The sequence below is a fragment of the Phyllostomus hastatus genome, unplaced genomic scaffold, assembly GCF_019186645.2.
Source record: "Phyllostomus hastatus isolate PE091 unplaced genomic scaffold, TTU_PhHast_1.1 phas_contig_159, whole genome shotgun sequence".
NCBI classification, from domain to species: Eukaryota; Metazoa; Chordata; class Mammalia; order Chiroptera; family Phyllostomidae; genus Phyllostomus; species Phyllostomus hastatus.
The window spans coordinates 1392521-1406955 of NW_025333640.1; the positions used below are offsets into that span (position 1 = coordinate 1392521).

The window sequence follows — 14435 nt, forward strand, 5'->3', positions numbered from 1 at the left end:
GAAGGGGGAGTGGGTGGGCGAGTGGGCGTCTGGATGAAAGGTGGGTAGATGGGTGGGTGCACACATGGACTGACAAGTAGGCAAGTGGGTGGATGGATGCGTGGTTGAATGGATGAGTGGATGGGGGGATGGTCAGGTGGATGGATACATGGAGGGATAGGTAAATGAAAAGCTAGGTGGATTTCAGAGATGAAAATCCAAGGGTGTGTGGATTTTCTTGAGTTCTTTAAAAAATTCTTTCTATTCAAATGTGTGAGTTTTAATAAAAACCTGGCTTGGGGCAAAGGTCGTTTAAGTCATTCTTCCCAGCCCATGGGACTCACCTTGCCTTGGTCGGAGGCGAGCAGCCCGACCTGCGACAGGGAGTGCAGGTGGAAGATCCCACCCAGAGCCCCGACTTGTGCCGTCTGTTAAACAACAAACAAAGTCACATGTGGATAAATTATAAGCATATGTTTCATCCTATATTTAATTTTAGATTATCCAGTAAGCTACAATGAAGTTTTTTTTTAATTATGATCCATTTTTCCTCTATGGAAATGTAGCATGTAGGGCAGAACCTTGAGTGAAGACAGCTTTGTTTCGGGGTGCTGGAGACAGCGGTGTGGCCCAGACAGCTAGAGGCAAGCCCGGGTCCTTCACTGCTGCCTAGGTTCCTCATTCCCGACTCTCGGCTGGTCAGCAGAGTGCCCAGCAGCCAAGCTGGAGCACAAGGCCCAGCTGTCATCTTTCAGGTAAGAGAGAGACCACTCTCTTAATTAAGCCTCTGTGGGTTTTTTGGGGGGGAGGAGGGAAGAGTTCTATAATATACAGTGCTATGGACTGAATTGTGCTCCCCCCAAATTCAGAGGTCAAAGCCCTAAGCTCCTGTTTTAGTGCATCCAGGTTGCTGTGAGAAAATCCCACGGACTAGTGGCTCATCCACAATAGACATTTATTTCTCTCCATTCCAGAGGCTGAAAGTCCAAGACCAAGGTGCCAGCATGGTCAAAAGAGGGCCCTCTTCTGGGTCACAGACTTCTCACTGTGTCCTCACAAGGTGAAAGTGGGCTAGCAAGTTCTCTGGGGCCGTTTTTACAAGGGCACTAATCTCATTCACGAGAGCTCCACCCTTATGATTTAAACATCTCCCAAAGGTCCATCACACGCATACACACACAGAACAAAAAGACTCTTGTGTTAATAATTGGTATGTAAGTGATGGGACATCAAAGAGAAGAGTACACATTACTCTAGGATATGCTCCTTCTCCTGGGGAGTGGTTAGTGCATTTTTTGTTGAACAAAGGATGGTTGTATTGTGCTGGGTGAGATTATGACCTTGTTAGTGTCTTTATTTGGAGATTCAGTTTGAAGGAGATGCATATGAGTGTCAAATTGACAAGAGTGGACTTAGGATGGATAATTCTATGCATCCACTTGGCAGGACTAAGAGATGCCCAGAGAGCTGGTAAAACATTATCTCTGGGTGCGTCCATGAGGGTGTTCCTGGAAGAGATTAGCTTTGATTCAGTAGACCCAGTAAAGGAGATCCACTCTCATCAATGTGGGTGGGCATCATCCAATCCACTGGGGGCCCAAAGAGAACAAAAAAGTGGAGGAGGGGCAAATCCACTCTCTCTCTTTGATCTGGGATGTCCATCTTCTCCTGCCCTCAGACAACAGAGCTCCTGGTGTTCCAGCCTCTGGGTTCCAGATTTGCACTGGCAGCCTCTGGGTGCTTATAGGTCTAATTGCAAGTGAAAGACATCTGGCCGGTTAGGCTCTAGGCTTCGTTGGGCCTCCTGGGCAGGGCTGAGAAACCAGATCTGAGACATGCTCAGAGCTTGAGTGTGGAGTAGCCTGTCTGCCTTCCTCTAGACATACTCCCACAAGTGTGTGGGGGCAACGGCCATTCTCTGAGTCAGAATAGGATGTCCTCATTGTCTTAGCTACACAAACATCCTGTCCACTTCAGCTGTGGGAATCTCAGCTCTGCCAGGCTGCGTGGCCTTGGCAAAGGCTCTCTGAGCCTTTATCCCTGTATGAGTTTCCTCCGGCTGCCAGAAAATATACTACATTTTTGGGGGTGGGGGGCACTTCCAATAACAGACATTGAATTCCACAGTTAGGGAGCCAGAGTCTGAAATCAAAGTGCCAGCAGGGTTGGTTCCTTCCGAGGCTGTGAGACCGAACCCACACCATACCCTCCCTTCTAGCTGGTGGTGGTTGCCAGCAGTGCCTGGCATTCCTTGGCTTGCAGCTGCATCCATCTCTCCAGGGTCAGCCTCCGTCTTCACACAGCCTTCTCTTCTGTGAGCATCTCTCTGCATCCTCATCTCTTCTTATAAGGACGCCAGTCATTGGACTGTGGGTCCAACCTAATCCTTTATGACCTCATTTTGATTTAGCAAATTGTATCTGCAAAGACCCTATTTCCAAGTAAGGTTATATTCTGAGGTTCTGGGTGGATATAATTGGTGGGGGACACATTCAACCCAGTACCATTCTCATCTGTAAAATGGGGATAATGGCCCTGGTCTGTGTGGCTCAGTTGGTTGGGGTGTCATCTCACAACTGAAAGGTTGTGGGTTCAATTCCCAGTCAGGGCACATGCCTAGGATGTAGGTTCAATCCCTAGTCCTGGCGCATATGAGAGGCAACCAATTGATGTCTCTCTCTCTCTCTCTCTTCCTTCCTCTCTCTCTAAAAGCAATGAAAAAATGCCCTTGGGTAAGGATAAAAAGCATTTTTTAAAAATGGGGGTGACAATGGTACTGATCTTCAGGTGGGTGCGGGGTTAAGCATTATAATGAATGTTCACCTTTTGCTATGTCACAAGTTTACATGAGTGCTCCCTAAATGTGCTATCATTTAAAAGCTTTTGTCCCTTTTCCTAACTTTGTAACCTCCCTGGCCAGCTCCTTTGGCCTGGCACTCGCCCTATCCTCCTGAGCGAGAAAGTCCTGGTTCACCCACTCAGTGCTAATTACCCCAACCACACACAAGATATATATCTTTTTTTGTTCACTCTCTTACCAGATGAACATACCTGTCTTTCATGGACATACTTGTGAAATTTGTATCCCCAGGTTTCTGAGATATATATAGTGGTCTGAGATATCTCAGCTCCGCGCAAATAAGCAAAAATGGAATCACTTATATCCTGGAAAACACACACACACACACAGAACAGTCTTTTTAAAAGATGTCAGGAGTGGGGGTGGAGAGATGCTGTTGAAGGTCACTAAGTTGTACCCAGTGGATAAATAAGTCCTGTAGATCTGTAGGAGGGTGCAGCCAGGGGGCCCCCAAAAGAAGGATTTGTAATGGGGTCCGGAATTCAAGGTGTCCAGGAAATATTAGAAAGATATATAGGATGTCCTCACACACACCCGCCCCCCCACAAGTCTGAGATGGGGGATAGGATGCCTGGAGCAGGGCCCTTGAGAGCTGTTTTGCATAGCAACAGCTTTTCAGCTAACCTCTGGCATGGTCATTTAACATATCTATAACCTCTAACTGGTTTCATAGATATGTTAAATAGCTGTGGCCAAGCTTTGAGCCAGGGAGAAGAGAGTGACTTCCACCCAAGACCGTAATTGGGAGGCAACTTCCCCTGGTTACTGAGCCTGCGTGAGAGCCTGGAGATGATTGGCTCCATGCCAGGAGGCCACGCCTGCCCAGACTCACTATGGCAGCCCAGTAAAGCTGGAAGGATATGGGAGTCCTGGCAAGTGTAGCCAATTGTGGGAGGAGTCGGAAATGGGCTGCAGAGGAAGACTGGCGCGGGGATTTAAACCCAGGTGTGGCGGCCATTGTAAAGGAGGAGCACGTGCTTTTGGCAGAGTGGGAACCTTCGCAGCCATGAGAAGAATCACCATGTGGCTTTAGCAAAGAATCACCACACAGCTTTAGCAGAGAACCAGCATGCGGCTGTAGCTGGAGATCCCAGTGACACAGCTAATGCTGCTGGGAACCAATGGACGCCTACCAGCTCTGCACGGATTACTGGGAAGAACCAGGGGCTGCCTGAGCCACGGACTTCTGCTTCTTTTCCTGAGATACGGTACCTCAGACCGGACAAAGCGGGGAAGGAAGTACTGTGTGTGTTTGTGGGTGTTTTAAGGAACTTTGGGATTTTGATGAAGACAGTAAGTCATTACTCATAATTCTGTATAACTTGAATAAATAATTCCTTTCCTTTTCACCAATCTCTAATGTGAAGAGCTATAATACTCTGGTGATGGGCAAGGCGAACCTAGTACAGGGGGACCCCAGGAGAAGTGGGAGTCAACTAGGTAACATTGTGGGACCTCCTTCCCTGGCGGCCAATCAGGGAAAATCATGGGAGACCACATGCGCAGCAGCTTTAAAGTAATACAACTACTTGCACATGCACAGTAAAAGCCCGCCAAAACTAGCCAGGAAGGATTGGCCCTATAAGAACAGAGTCCTCTAGCCCATGAGGTCAATCTCTGCTAGGAGTTGGCCTGATTCCATGTTCTCTGCCATGAACTCTGGGTGTTCGGTTCAATTCTTTGTCCCGATCACCAAGAACCTGGTTACCTGTGCCCACCTGTGACAGATCTGCTGCACAGTGGAGTGATCATAGACGTCAGCAGTATATTGTAAACTTCAAAGTTGCTAAGAGACTAGATCTTCGAGTTCCCCACCCCCAAAAAAGACATGGCGATGTGGCGAGCAGACGGCGGCATCAGCAGTGGTTGTCACGTCGCCACATGCAAATGTATCAGATCATCACATTGAACGCCTAACACTTACACAGCGTTGTGTCAATTGTATCTCAATAAAAAAGGGAGATTGATGCCAAGAATTAAACTCCTAGTCATTTACCCCAGAAAAATGAAAACTTACGTCCACACAAAAATCTGTACACAAGTGGTCACAGTAACTTTTTTTTTGCAATAGCCAAAAAAGTGGAGGTGACCAATTTCTGGTACATTTGTGGAATCTTACCTGGCAATGGAAAGGCACAGACGAGAGACATACACAACAAATTGGAAGAGTCTCCAGAGAATATAGTGGAGAAAAGCTAATCTTCAAAGGCTCCATATATTGTAAGATTCTATTTATATAACATTCTCCAAGTGATACAATTTTTGAGTCAGAGGACTGATTAGCAAGCGGCCAGGGAGGTATGCAGCCTTGGGGTGATGGAACAGTCTGGTGTTTCAGTGGCAGTAGTGGTTCCGCGATGTGACAATGTGATAAAATGCTAGAGCCTCACGCATATTGTATCTGTGTCAATATCGGTTTTAGTGTGATACTCAGGTTATGTAAGATAGGACCATTGGGGGAAGCGGGGTGAATGATAAATAGGACTCTGCCTGATTTTTTTCAGCTTCCTGTAGGGTCTATAATTATTTCAAAATAAGTTTTTAAAAAAGGAAGATGGATGGATATGTTCATAGTGTGCCAGCCAGGTGATCTGAAAGCAGCCCCAGAGCCCCACCTGTGTCTCAGGCTGTCTTCTGAGCCCTGAGGAACCGACACTGCCCAAGTCCATGGGCCCAGCCCCCAGGGTGTAGCCTGTCCTTATTGCCATCTATGCCCAGGACAGAGTGAAAAAATGACACACTGTACTCACCGCGCAAAAGGGATGATCATCATAGCAACAATTCTCACCAGTGACATGTGAAACGGGGTGTCTTAAGCCTGAAAGGAGAAGATTGTTTGGAAGCAACATGAGTTTCCTGAAGTTCAGAGAAAAGGTTAGAGCAGGGTTTGTGAACCGACTGCTGACGTTCGGGGCCAGGTGGTTCTTGGTTGTGGGGGCGTCCCTGCACTGTGCGACGTTGTACAGCACCCCTGCCTCTAATGACTCGATGCTAGGAGCACCCACCTCCAGTCTCAATGACGAGAAATGTCTCCCCACACTGCCAGGTGTCATCTGTGGGGCAGAACTGTCCCCAGCTGAGAAGCACTGCTTTTGCGGGCAATGTTTTAGGACTAGGCCAAAACTGCAGGAAGAGCTCCCTTCTCTTACTGAGGTGTTCTTCAATTTTATTTTAAATCAAGGAACTCTGGCTTGAAAGGAAACAGACAGCAAGCAGTGCTGGTGAGAACATGGAGAAAGTGGGACCTCTGTGCACTTCTGAGGTTGGAAACGGCACGGCTGTGGCAAACGGTGGGGAGCATCCTCAAGGAGCTGAGAGCAGAATGGCTGTGTCAAGACTACAGAAGAAACGAGCAACTTTGACACAGGTGATGAAGCAAGACACTGCCATTGTTGCAGAGTTTGCTTACTTTGGCTCAGTCACCAATTCAAATGGAGACTGCAGCCAAGGAATCAGGAGAGGGCTGAGACCAGAAGGGCAGCAATGGAAGAATTAGGAAAGATCCTCAAGAGCAAAGCTGCGTGGTTAGACACCGATGTCTCTAAGATCATCTGCACACTGGTCCTCCCGATGACTGTGCACGGATGCGGGCGTTGGACAGTGAAGGAGGCCAATGGGAAAAGATCGGTTCACTTGAAATGTGCTGTTGGAGGGGAGACACCCAGAACTGCCAGAAAAATGGACAAGTGGGTCCCAGAGCAAATGAAGCCTGAAATGGCACTGGAGGCAAAAAAGACAAAAATGAAACTGTCCTACCTCAGGCACATCATGAGAAGACAGGGCTCTTTGGAAAAGAAAATAATGCTGGGAAAAATAGGAGGCAGCAGGAGAAGAGGGAGACCAGATATAGGATGGACTGACCCCACAAAAGAAGCCGCAGGCACCAGCCCACAGGAGCTGAGCGGGCTGTTGAGGACAGGACACTGTGGACATCACTCCTTCAGAGGGTCACCGGGAATCAGAGCCAGCTCAATTCTACTTCTGGGGGTAGACCCCCCCCAAAAAAAAATTAAAAATTAAAAGCAGGAACTCTGGGAGATATTTGTACACACGAGTTCTAACAGTGTTATTCACGATAGCTAAAACATGGAAGCAACCAGATGACTATATAAACAAAACGTGGTCTACCCATACCAGGGAACACTGTTGAACCTTAAAAAGGAAGGAAACTTTGACACTTGCCACAACATGTATGAACCCTGAGGACACTGTGTTGAGTGAACTAAGCCAGACAAAGAAAGACAAATAGAGTCAGGAAGTAGAATAGTGGGTGCCCGGGGCTGGTGGGGGGGGGCAGCGGGGAGGGAGAGTTAGCTTCTTGGACGCTGCGACAGAAACTGATGGAGAACAGAGGAAGGGTGGAGCCTGGACTGATTGACACTACAAGGAGCCCTAATGGTTCCTCAGTAAGTTGAACATGGAGGTCTACAGGACCCAGCAGTTCTATTCCTGGAAGGCATGTCCCCATGAGAAACGAAAACATCTATCCACACAAAAACTCGTACACAAATGTTCACAGCAGCACGGGTCACAGTGGCCAAAAGGAGGGAATGACCTGGACACCCACCAGCTAATGAGTGGATAGACGACAGTGGTCCGTGCACGCAGGGGACTATCACCCAGCCATAAAAAGGGGCAAAGCTCTGACCCCACTCCATACAACATGGACATGTTTCAAACACATCGTGCGCAGTGAAAGAAGCCATACACCACAGGCCACGCACTGTACGATCCTTCCGTAGCAAATGTCCGAACAGGCCAATCCACAGAGAGAAAAGGCATGTCCATTGTGGTCAGGGGCTGGGGGAGGGGGATGGAGAGTGAGCACTTAACAGGAACCAGGCTTCTTTTTGGAATGATGAGGATGTTCTGGGACTTGAGAGTGGGTGATGGTTGCACAACATTGTGAATGCACTAAATGCCACTGAATTGCACACTTTAAAATGGTTAAAATAGTTTTGTGTGAATTTTATGCCCTCCCCACAAAAAAGGGAAAAAGAGCTCTGAACTGTGAGAGAAAATAACGACTGGAGGGTCGGGGGGGGGGGGGTTCGAGAGGCTGGGGAGTGAAGGAGAAGCCGGTGCGTTTGGGTTCTGGAGGGGGAGAGAGGGAGGTGGAGGACTTTCAGGCAAGTTGGCTGTGGGTGGGACGTTCTGTTCCGTTAGGTCAACTGCTGTTCCGAGGGCAGCTGTGTGTTGGGCTGGGATGGGACAAACTGATGAGATGGTCCCAAGCTGCCCTTGGGCAGCCCAGCTTTACTTGGGTTATGCACATTCTTTAGGGGCTGGTTTATGCACAGTGTCCACACCTCCGCCAAGGGGCTTAGAACATTCCACGTGTCGATTTACTAAGGTCCAGCCAATCACCTATTGACAGTCAAGCTGGAATACTAATGAAGAGTAAGGCAGAGGCCCAGTCGAGGGGTGGCCCTTCGGCTCTGCCCTCCTGTCCCTCTCAGAGGGCTGTGGTCAATCAATCCTCCAGCCACCGTGTAGCGAGTATGTGGCAGGCGCCAGGCTGACTGGGGCAGGGCGCCGTCTTGGGGGGCCCACGATCTTTCTCCAAAATTAATACAAGGGAAGCAAAAGACTAACAACTTGCCGGATGGTGATCTGCCAACCCAGGAGTTCTCCACTGAGGGGACTTTTACCTCCCAGGGGGACACTGAGTGATGTCCGGAGACATTTTTTTTCTTTGGTCAGGACTTGGGACATGCTCCTGGCATAGAGTAGGTGGAAGCCGAGACACTGCTCCACACCCCACAGGGCCCAGGACGGCCCCCAGCCAGAGGATAATCTGCCCCTGGGTGTCAACAGTGCCGAAGGCGAGAGACCTTGGACTGACCCCTTCCTCACCGTCACGGGCGCCTGTGCTCTCTCTCTGCCTTCTTCCCTCCGCTGGAGAATGAGAAGGTTGTTTCTCTTCTTCTCTAAACAACCTTGGTTGTTTCTCTATAACGTCTACCATCTTCATTCTTGACACCATCTCCTTGCCTCAGAGTTCTCTTCTTTCTCTCCTGCATCAAACTATCCCTCTCTACCGCTCCCTGGCCCTGATGTGGGGTACCCGGGACCAAACATGCTGTCACCCAGCCTCATCACATGAGCATGTAAGGGTCATTCTTGCCCTGAGCAGGTTTTGCTGGCTCGTAAATACAATCCCCAGTGGGAACACCAGGTTCCCACCCTCTGGGGTAGGGGTTCAGGCTGAGTTCCACTTGAATTTTAAAGGACAAGGTAATGTCCAGCAGTGGCCATCCAAGCCACACTATGGCTTGTTCTCCCAAAATCAACCACGTGTCTGAAGTTGGCTGAAGTCAAAATAGGAAGCACATACCTATAGATGCCTCCCAGGAATCATCTTCATACTCATAAATATAGACTCTTTTATTCACCACTAACAGCAATACCGAACCAGCAAAATGTGCTGATGTTACTTCTGGCGTGCCAACCTACGAATAACGGCATATGTGACATCAATAAGCACACCTGTTCAGCTATCAGTTTGGGAAGCCATGCTTCCAGACAGGCATCCAAGAAACACTGTGTGCTAGCAGGAGGTGTGCGGTTCCTTGGTATTGGGGACCCCGTACCCTGTGGTCAGCTGGAACCCAAACTGGGAGGTTGCAACTGGTGTTCGGAGCCCACAGACACCTAAATTCACTCCACCTCCTCCCTCGTCAAAGCCTCCTCTGAGGATAAAGTCCCACAATAGGTCATGGAGGAGGTACATAAATGACAAGCATCACTGTTGCTTCTAAGAGAAACATGGGAGTCTTAACAGAGGGCAAAACCTCCCTCTTTAGCACAGGTGCTAACGGTAGAATTTTTCAAGATAGTTACCGAGACGGTAAAGGTTTTTCTGTTTTGGTTTAGACAATGTGGGGAGGCCCTGAAATTCGTGCATGTCATCTATCTGTCCCCAACACGCAGCCAGTTGTGGGGAGGACTGGCAACCATTCTGCTTCCCTTTTCAGGAAGAAAAGGTACTATTTTGGTAGAGAGGGCAGAATAGAATCAACCCTCCTTTTTGCTTAGAAATTGTCTTTAAGAGACATATTTTGTAAAATAAACCCCAAACTAACAAAAACAGACTAATGTGATATTTCCAAACTATACCTTTACCCTGAGTAGTATGTATTTCAAGCATCCCTCAGGTTGTCCTGTATAATAACTACCTGCATCCACGTAGGGATGGAGAATGGAAGGAGACTACTCTCAAAGTTATTTCTTGTGAAAAAAAGTTGTCGTCTGAAATAAACAATAAGAGTTAAATTAGGAGAATTTCACATGAGAAAAGAAAAAAAAAAACAATGGCAGGCACCCTAAAAATGTTCCATCCAAACAAAATTCCTTTTTCTTTTTTTTTAGCAAGGAACCATTTAGGTTCACTCTATCTATCTATCTATCTATCTAATCTATCCATAGCTATCTATTTTTGCAGGAGTAAATTTCTATGGGTATTTGACTTCCTGAAATGACATCATTTGAAAAGTGCACTGTGTTGTGGCTGACAGTCCCTTCACTCCCCCCACCTTGATCAGTGTGCTTTAGCTGTTTCTCCAATGGTCAATCAAGGTCTTGCCTCAGGGCCTTGTCACAAGCTGTCACTGCTGCCTGGGATGCTGTTCTCCTTGATTGTCATAGGAAAGGACACTCCAGGCAGAGGGACCAGCTGGGACAAAGGTCTCGGGAAGGCTTTGCACTAGGAACATAAAGAAGTTAAAATTGTAGGTTAACTTCCTAGAAATGGGATCATTGTATCTGAGAATATGAGTTGAACATTTTGACAGGTTCTGCCAAACTGTCCATCTACAGAAGGAGGACCCACTTAAACTCATGTTCATTGGCCCTCATCCTCACCAATATGATAGGCGAAAAGTGGTATCTCATAATTTTGTTAAACATTAGAATTTCTCATTTTAGGAAGCTGTTGGGGTCAGACCCTCGCCGACTCCATTGTGTTCTGGGCATCGGAATCCCATTTGAACAGGTTGTGTTCTAAGCTGGAGGTCTGGCAAACTTTTTCTTTAAAGGGTGAGACAGAAAATGTTTTAGGAGCTGAATGGCCTCTCTCTCGACCACTTAGCTCTGCTATGGACAATACATAAATGAAAAGCTGTGGTTGTGTGCCAATAAAACTTTATTTATGTACACTGAAATTTTGAATTTTATGTCATTTTCATGTGTCACAAATTTGTTCTTTTTATTATTTTAAATTTTTTATTAAAGTAGAGTTGGTATACATATTGTATTAGTTTCAGGTGTACAACACAGTGATTCAGTATTTATATGCCTTATGACGGGACCATCACAACAAATCTATTACAATCTGTCGCTGTGCAAAGTTATTATGACATCGTTGGCTGTGTTCCCTGTGCTGTGCGCTACCTCCCCACGGCTTATCAGCTTCATAACTGGAAGTCTGTACCTCTTACTACCCTTCACCTTTTCCACCCATCCCCTCCTCTGTCCCAGCTGGCACCATTCTTTTGGTCTCTTTCTGTTAGTCTGCTTCTGCTTTATTTCAACTGCTCATTTGTATAGTTATTTTTAGATCCCACAAACAAGTGAAATCACATGGCACTTGTCTTTCTCTGTCTGACTTAAGTTGCTTAGCATAATACCCTCTAGGTTCACCCATGTTGTCGCAAATGGTAAGATTTCATTTTTTATTGCTCAGTGAAATATTATCGTTTTGATTTTTTCAAGAATATAAAGATGTAGAGAACATTTTCAGCTCTCCAGCCCACAGAAAACTCAATGGCGGCCTGGATCTGACAGAAATGCCCTGCTCCTGAGCTGTCCCGCTCCCAGGCTGTCCCGCTCCCGGGCTGTCCCGCTCCCGGGCTGTCCCTCTCCTGGGCTGTCCTGCTCCCGGGCTGTCCAACACGGCAGCACTAGACACACCGAGCTGGTGAAAGTGGTTAGTTTGACTATGTGGACTTTTCACCGTACAGTATTTAACTTTAGTTAATCAAATTCTGTTTCATTTTTAAAGGGGTAGTAAAATACACACAACATAAAATTTATATTTCACAACTTATTTTGATGGTGGTAGAATATACGTAATATAAATTTTACCATTTTAACTATTTCTCAGTGCACAGCTCAGTGACATTAACTCTACTCACACTGTAGTGCGGCCGTCCCCACCATCCGTCTCCAAAGTTTCTCACCATCCCACACGGACACTCTGTCCTCCTTGGACACTGACTCCTGTCCCCTCCCCCAGACCCCGGCCCCCACCATCTGCTTCCTGTCTGCGAATCTGACTCCTCTGGGGACCTCCAGGGAGTAGTATCCCACAGTGTTTGTCCTTCTGTGTCTGGCTTCTTACACTCAACAATGTCCTCAAGGCTCATCCATGTTGTAGCAAGAGTCAGAATTTCCTTCCTTTTTAAGGATAAGTAATATCCCCTGGTATGGATGAACCACGTTCTGCTCATCCATTCATCAGCTGATGGGAAATGTAAACACAAATAGTCCCATGTGACTAGTGGTGGCTCCACAGCAGCTCAGTTCTCCAGGGATGACAGAACTTACGCCTTAGCATTTGAGATTCTTTTGCTGTGGAAGGAGCAGCTGAGTCCTCACCTGCCCAGGGCCAGCCTTGCCCCTTGCTCCCCAACCCCTCCTGGAAGACCTGTCGGTGTGGTCACCCCTCACTCCAGGCCCTTCTTACCAGCAGGAACCTCCTCCAAGCCCTGTGCTCCTTGCTGCTGCTGAGTTCTCTATAGAGACCTCTCTTGGCTTCTGTTGCCTCGGCTTCTGGAGACAGTAACATAAGCTTCGGACCTCCACGTCTCCTCTTTCTGTCAGCCCAGCTGCCTTCAGGGGCTTCTTATCTGCCCCTGTGCCCTGGCTTCTCTGTGACGGCCCTCCTCCTTGACCCCTGCCCCCTTGGCTTCTTAGGTTCTTGCTTTCCAATGTCTCTTTCTCTCCCACCTGCTCCATAATGTCAGTTCCCCAGAGCCTCTGACTACTAAACACATGCTGCTTGGGTGGCTGCACCTATTTCTGCTGCCGGAACCACCACTCATGTGTACTTGACCTTCTGTTCCCATCTCTGGCCTTATCAGCATGACATCCTGGGCCACCACCCCTCTCCCTAATCTTTCCACCAGAAAGAAACTTAAGGGCCATTGATGTGAAAAAGAAATATTGATCAGTTGCCTCCTGTATGTGTCCTGACCAGAGATCGAACCCACAACCCAAGTATGTGCCCTGGCTGGGAATTGAACTCGTAACCTTTTAGGTGTACAGGATGATGCTCCAACCAACTGAGCCACCCAGCCAGAGACTTGTTGGGGGGCTGTTTTAAACCACCTGCTCATCTCTGATCCACACACCCTGTGAGTGGACAAGTCCTGCCAAGTCTGCCTTCCCCTCTACGTGGCTTTCCTTCTACTTAGGCTTTTTCCTGGTATGTTGTTTTGTTTTGTTGGCCTGAGCTTTTTGGAAATCCTCCTAAACACAAATTATGTGGCCTCATATCTTCCACTGCCTTTAGGATGAGGGGAGAACATTCTGGTATAGTTTACATATCTGGTTTTCTAATCTTGCATCCTGACAATTCCAAGTGCATTCTGGGCAGAGTGTCCATCCCTTTGAATGTTCTATTCCAAGCCTATTCATATTTGGGTCCTCCCCCGCCCCACAGTGAACTCCTATTCATCCTTCAAAACCCAGTTTGGGCATCGATTCCCCAGTGGAAACTTCCTAGGCATTCTCTCCTTCAGCATCCCGTGAGTGCTCATCTCTAGCACCTTTGACAGGTGGTACTGCTGTATATTGTAATAAGTGCTTTCTGGGCTCGTCATCTCTCCTCCTCTGACCCCCACCCCTGCAGGCCAGCAACTAGCAACACAGGACAGCCCTATCTTCCTTAATGTTTGTTGGATGAATCCATGAGAGCAAATCTAACATTTTAATAAAAAGGAAGGTAACAATTCATAAAATGGTTACTTACCCTAGATACAGGGCTGTTCTTTTTTTGCAAGGATGTTTTATCAAGAGTGTTTTCATAGATGAAAAATATAGGAGGTCCTAGAGAGATAGTCACAAAATTTAATATCAATAATAATAAATACCCAATGAAAACAATGTCCTAAAGTGCAACATTGAAAATGTAAAGGTGAGCCCTGGCTGGTGTTGCTTGTGGACTGAGCACCGGCCTACAAACCAAAAGGTCACCGGTTTGATTCCTGGCCAGGGCACATGGCTGGGTGGTGGGCAACTGATTGATGTCTCTCTCACACATCAGTGTTTTTCTCCCTTTCTCTCTCCCTTCTCATCTCTCTAAAATAATTTTTTAAAATTATTTTATTGTTGTTCAGTTACAGTTGTCTGCATTTACCCCCCTAAAAGAAATTTAAAACAATAAAAAAAAGAAAATGTAAAGGTGAAATCTGAACTAAGCAAGTAGACTGTATCAACATCACTGTCCTGTTTTGATATTGCACACTGGTTATGTCAGATGTCACCACTGGGTGAAAGGTAACTGGGACATCTCCATACTATTTATGCAACATGCTGTGAATCTATCATTTTGAAATAAAGAGTGAAAAATGATTCACAGGCTAATTCCTATCAC

General features: G+C 47.1%; 1 protein-coding gene across 1 annotated transcript in view; it reads right to left on the reverse strand.

Moving 5' to 3' along the window:
- CATSPERD (cation channel sperm associated auxiliary subunit delta) overlaps positions 1-14435 on the reverse strand; it is a 42081-nt gene that overhangs the window by 24853 nt on the left and 2793 nt on the right. The window contains exons 3-8 of the mRNA XM_045831359.1: positions 13812-13888; positions 10018-10090; positions 9177-9291; positions 5590-5657; positions 3031-3144; positions 324-407 (exon numbers count right to left, since the gene is read on the reverse strand). Coding sequence (XP_045687315.1) covers positions 324-407; positions 3031-3144; positions 5590-5657; positions 9177-9291; positions 10018-10090; positions 13812-13888 — 531 coding nt within the window. The remainder of the gene's footprint in view (positions 1-323; positions 408-3030; positions 3145-5589; positions 5658-9176; positions 9292-10017; positions 10091-13811; positions 13889-14435) is intronic.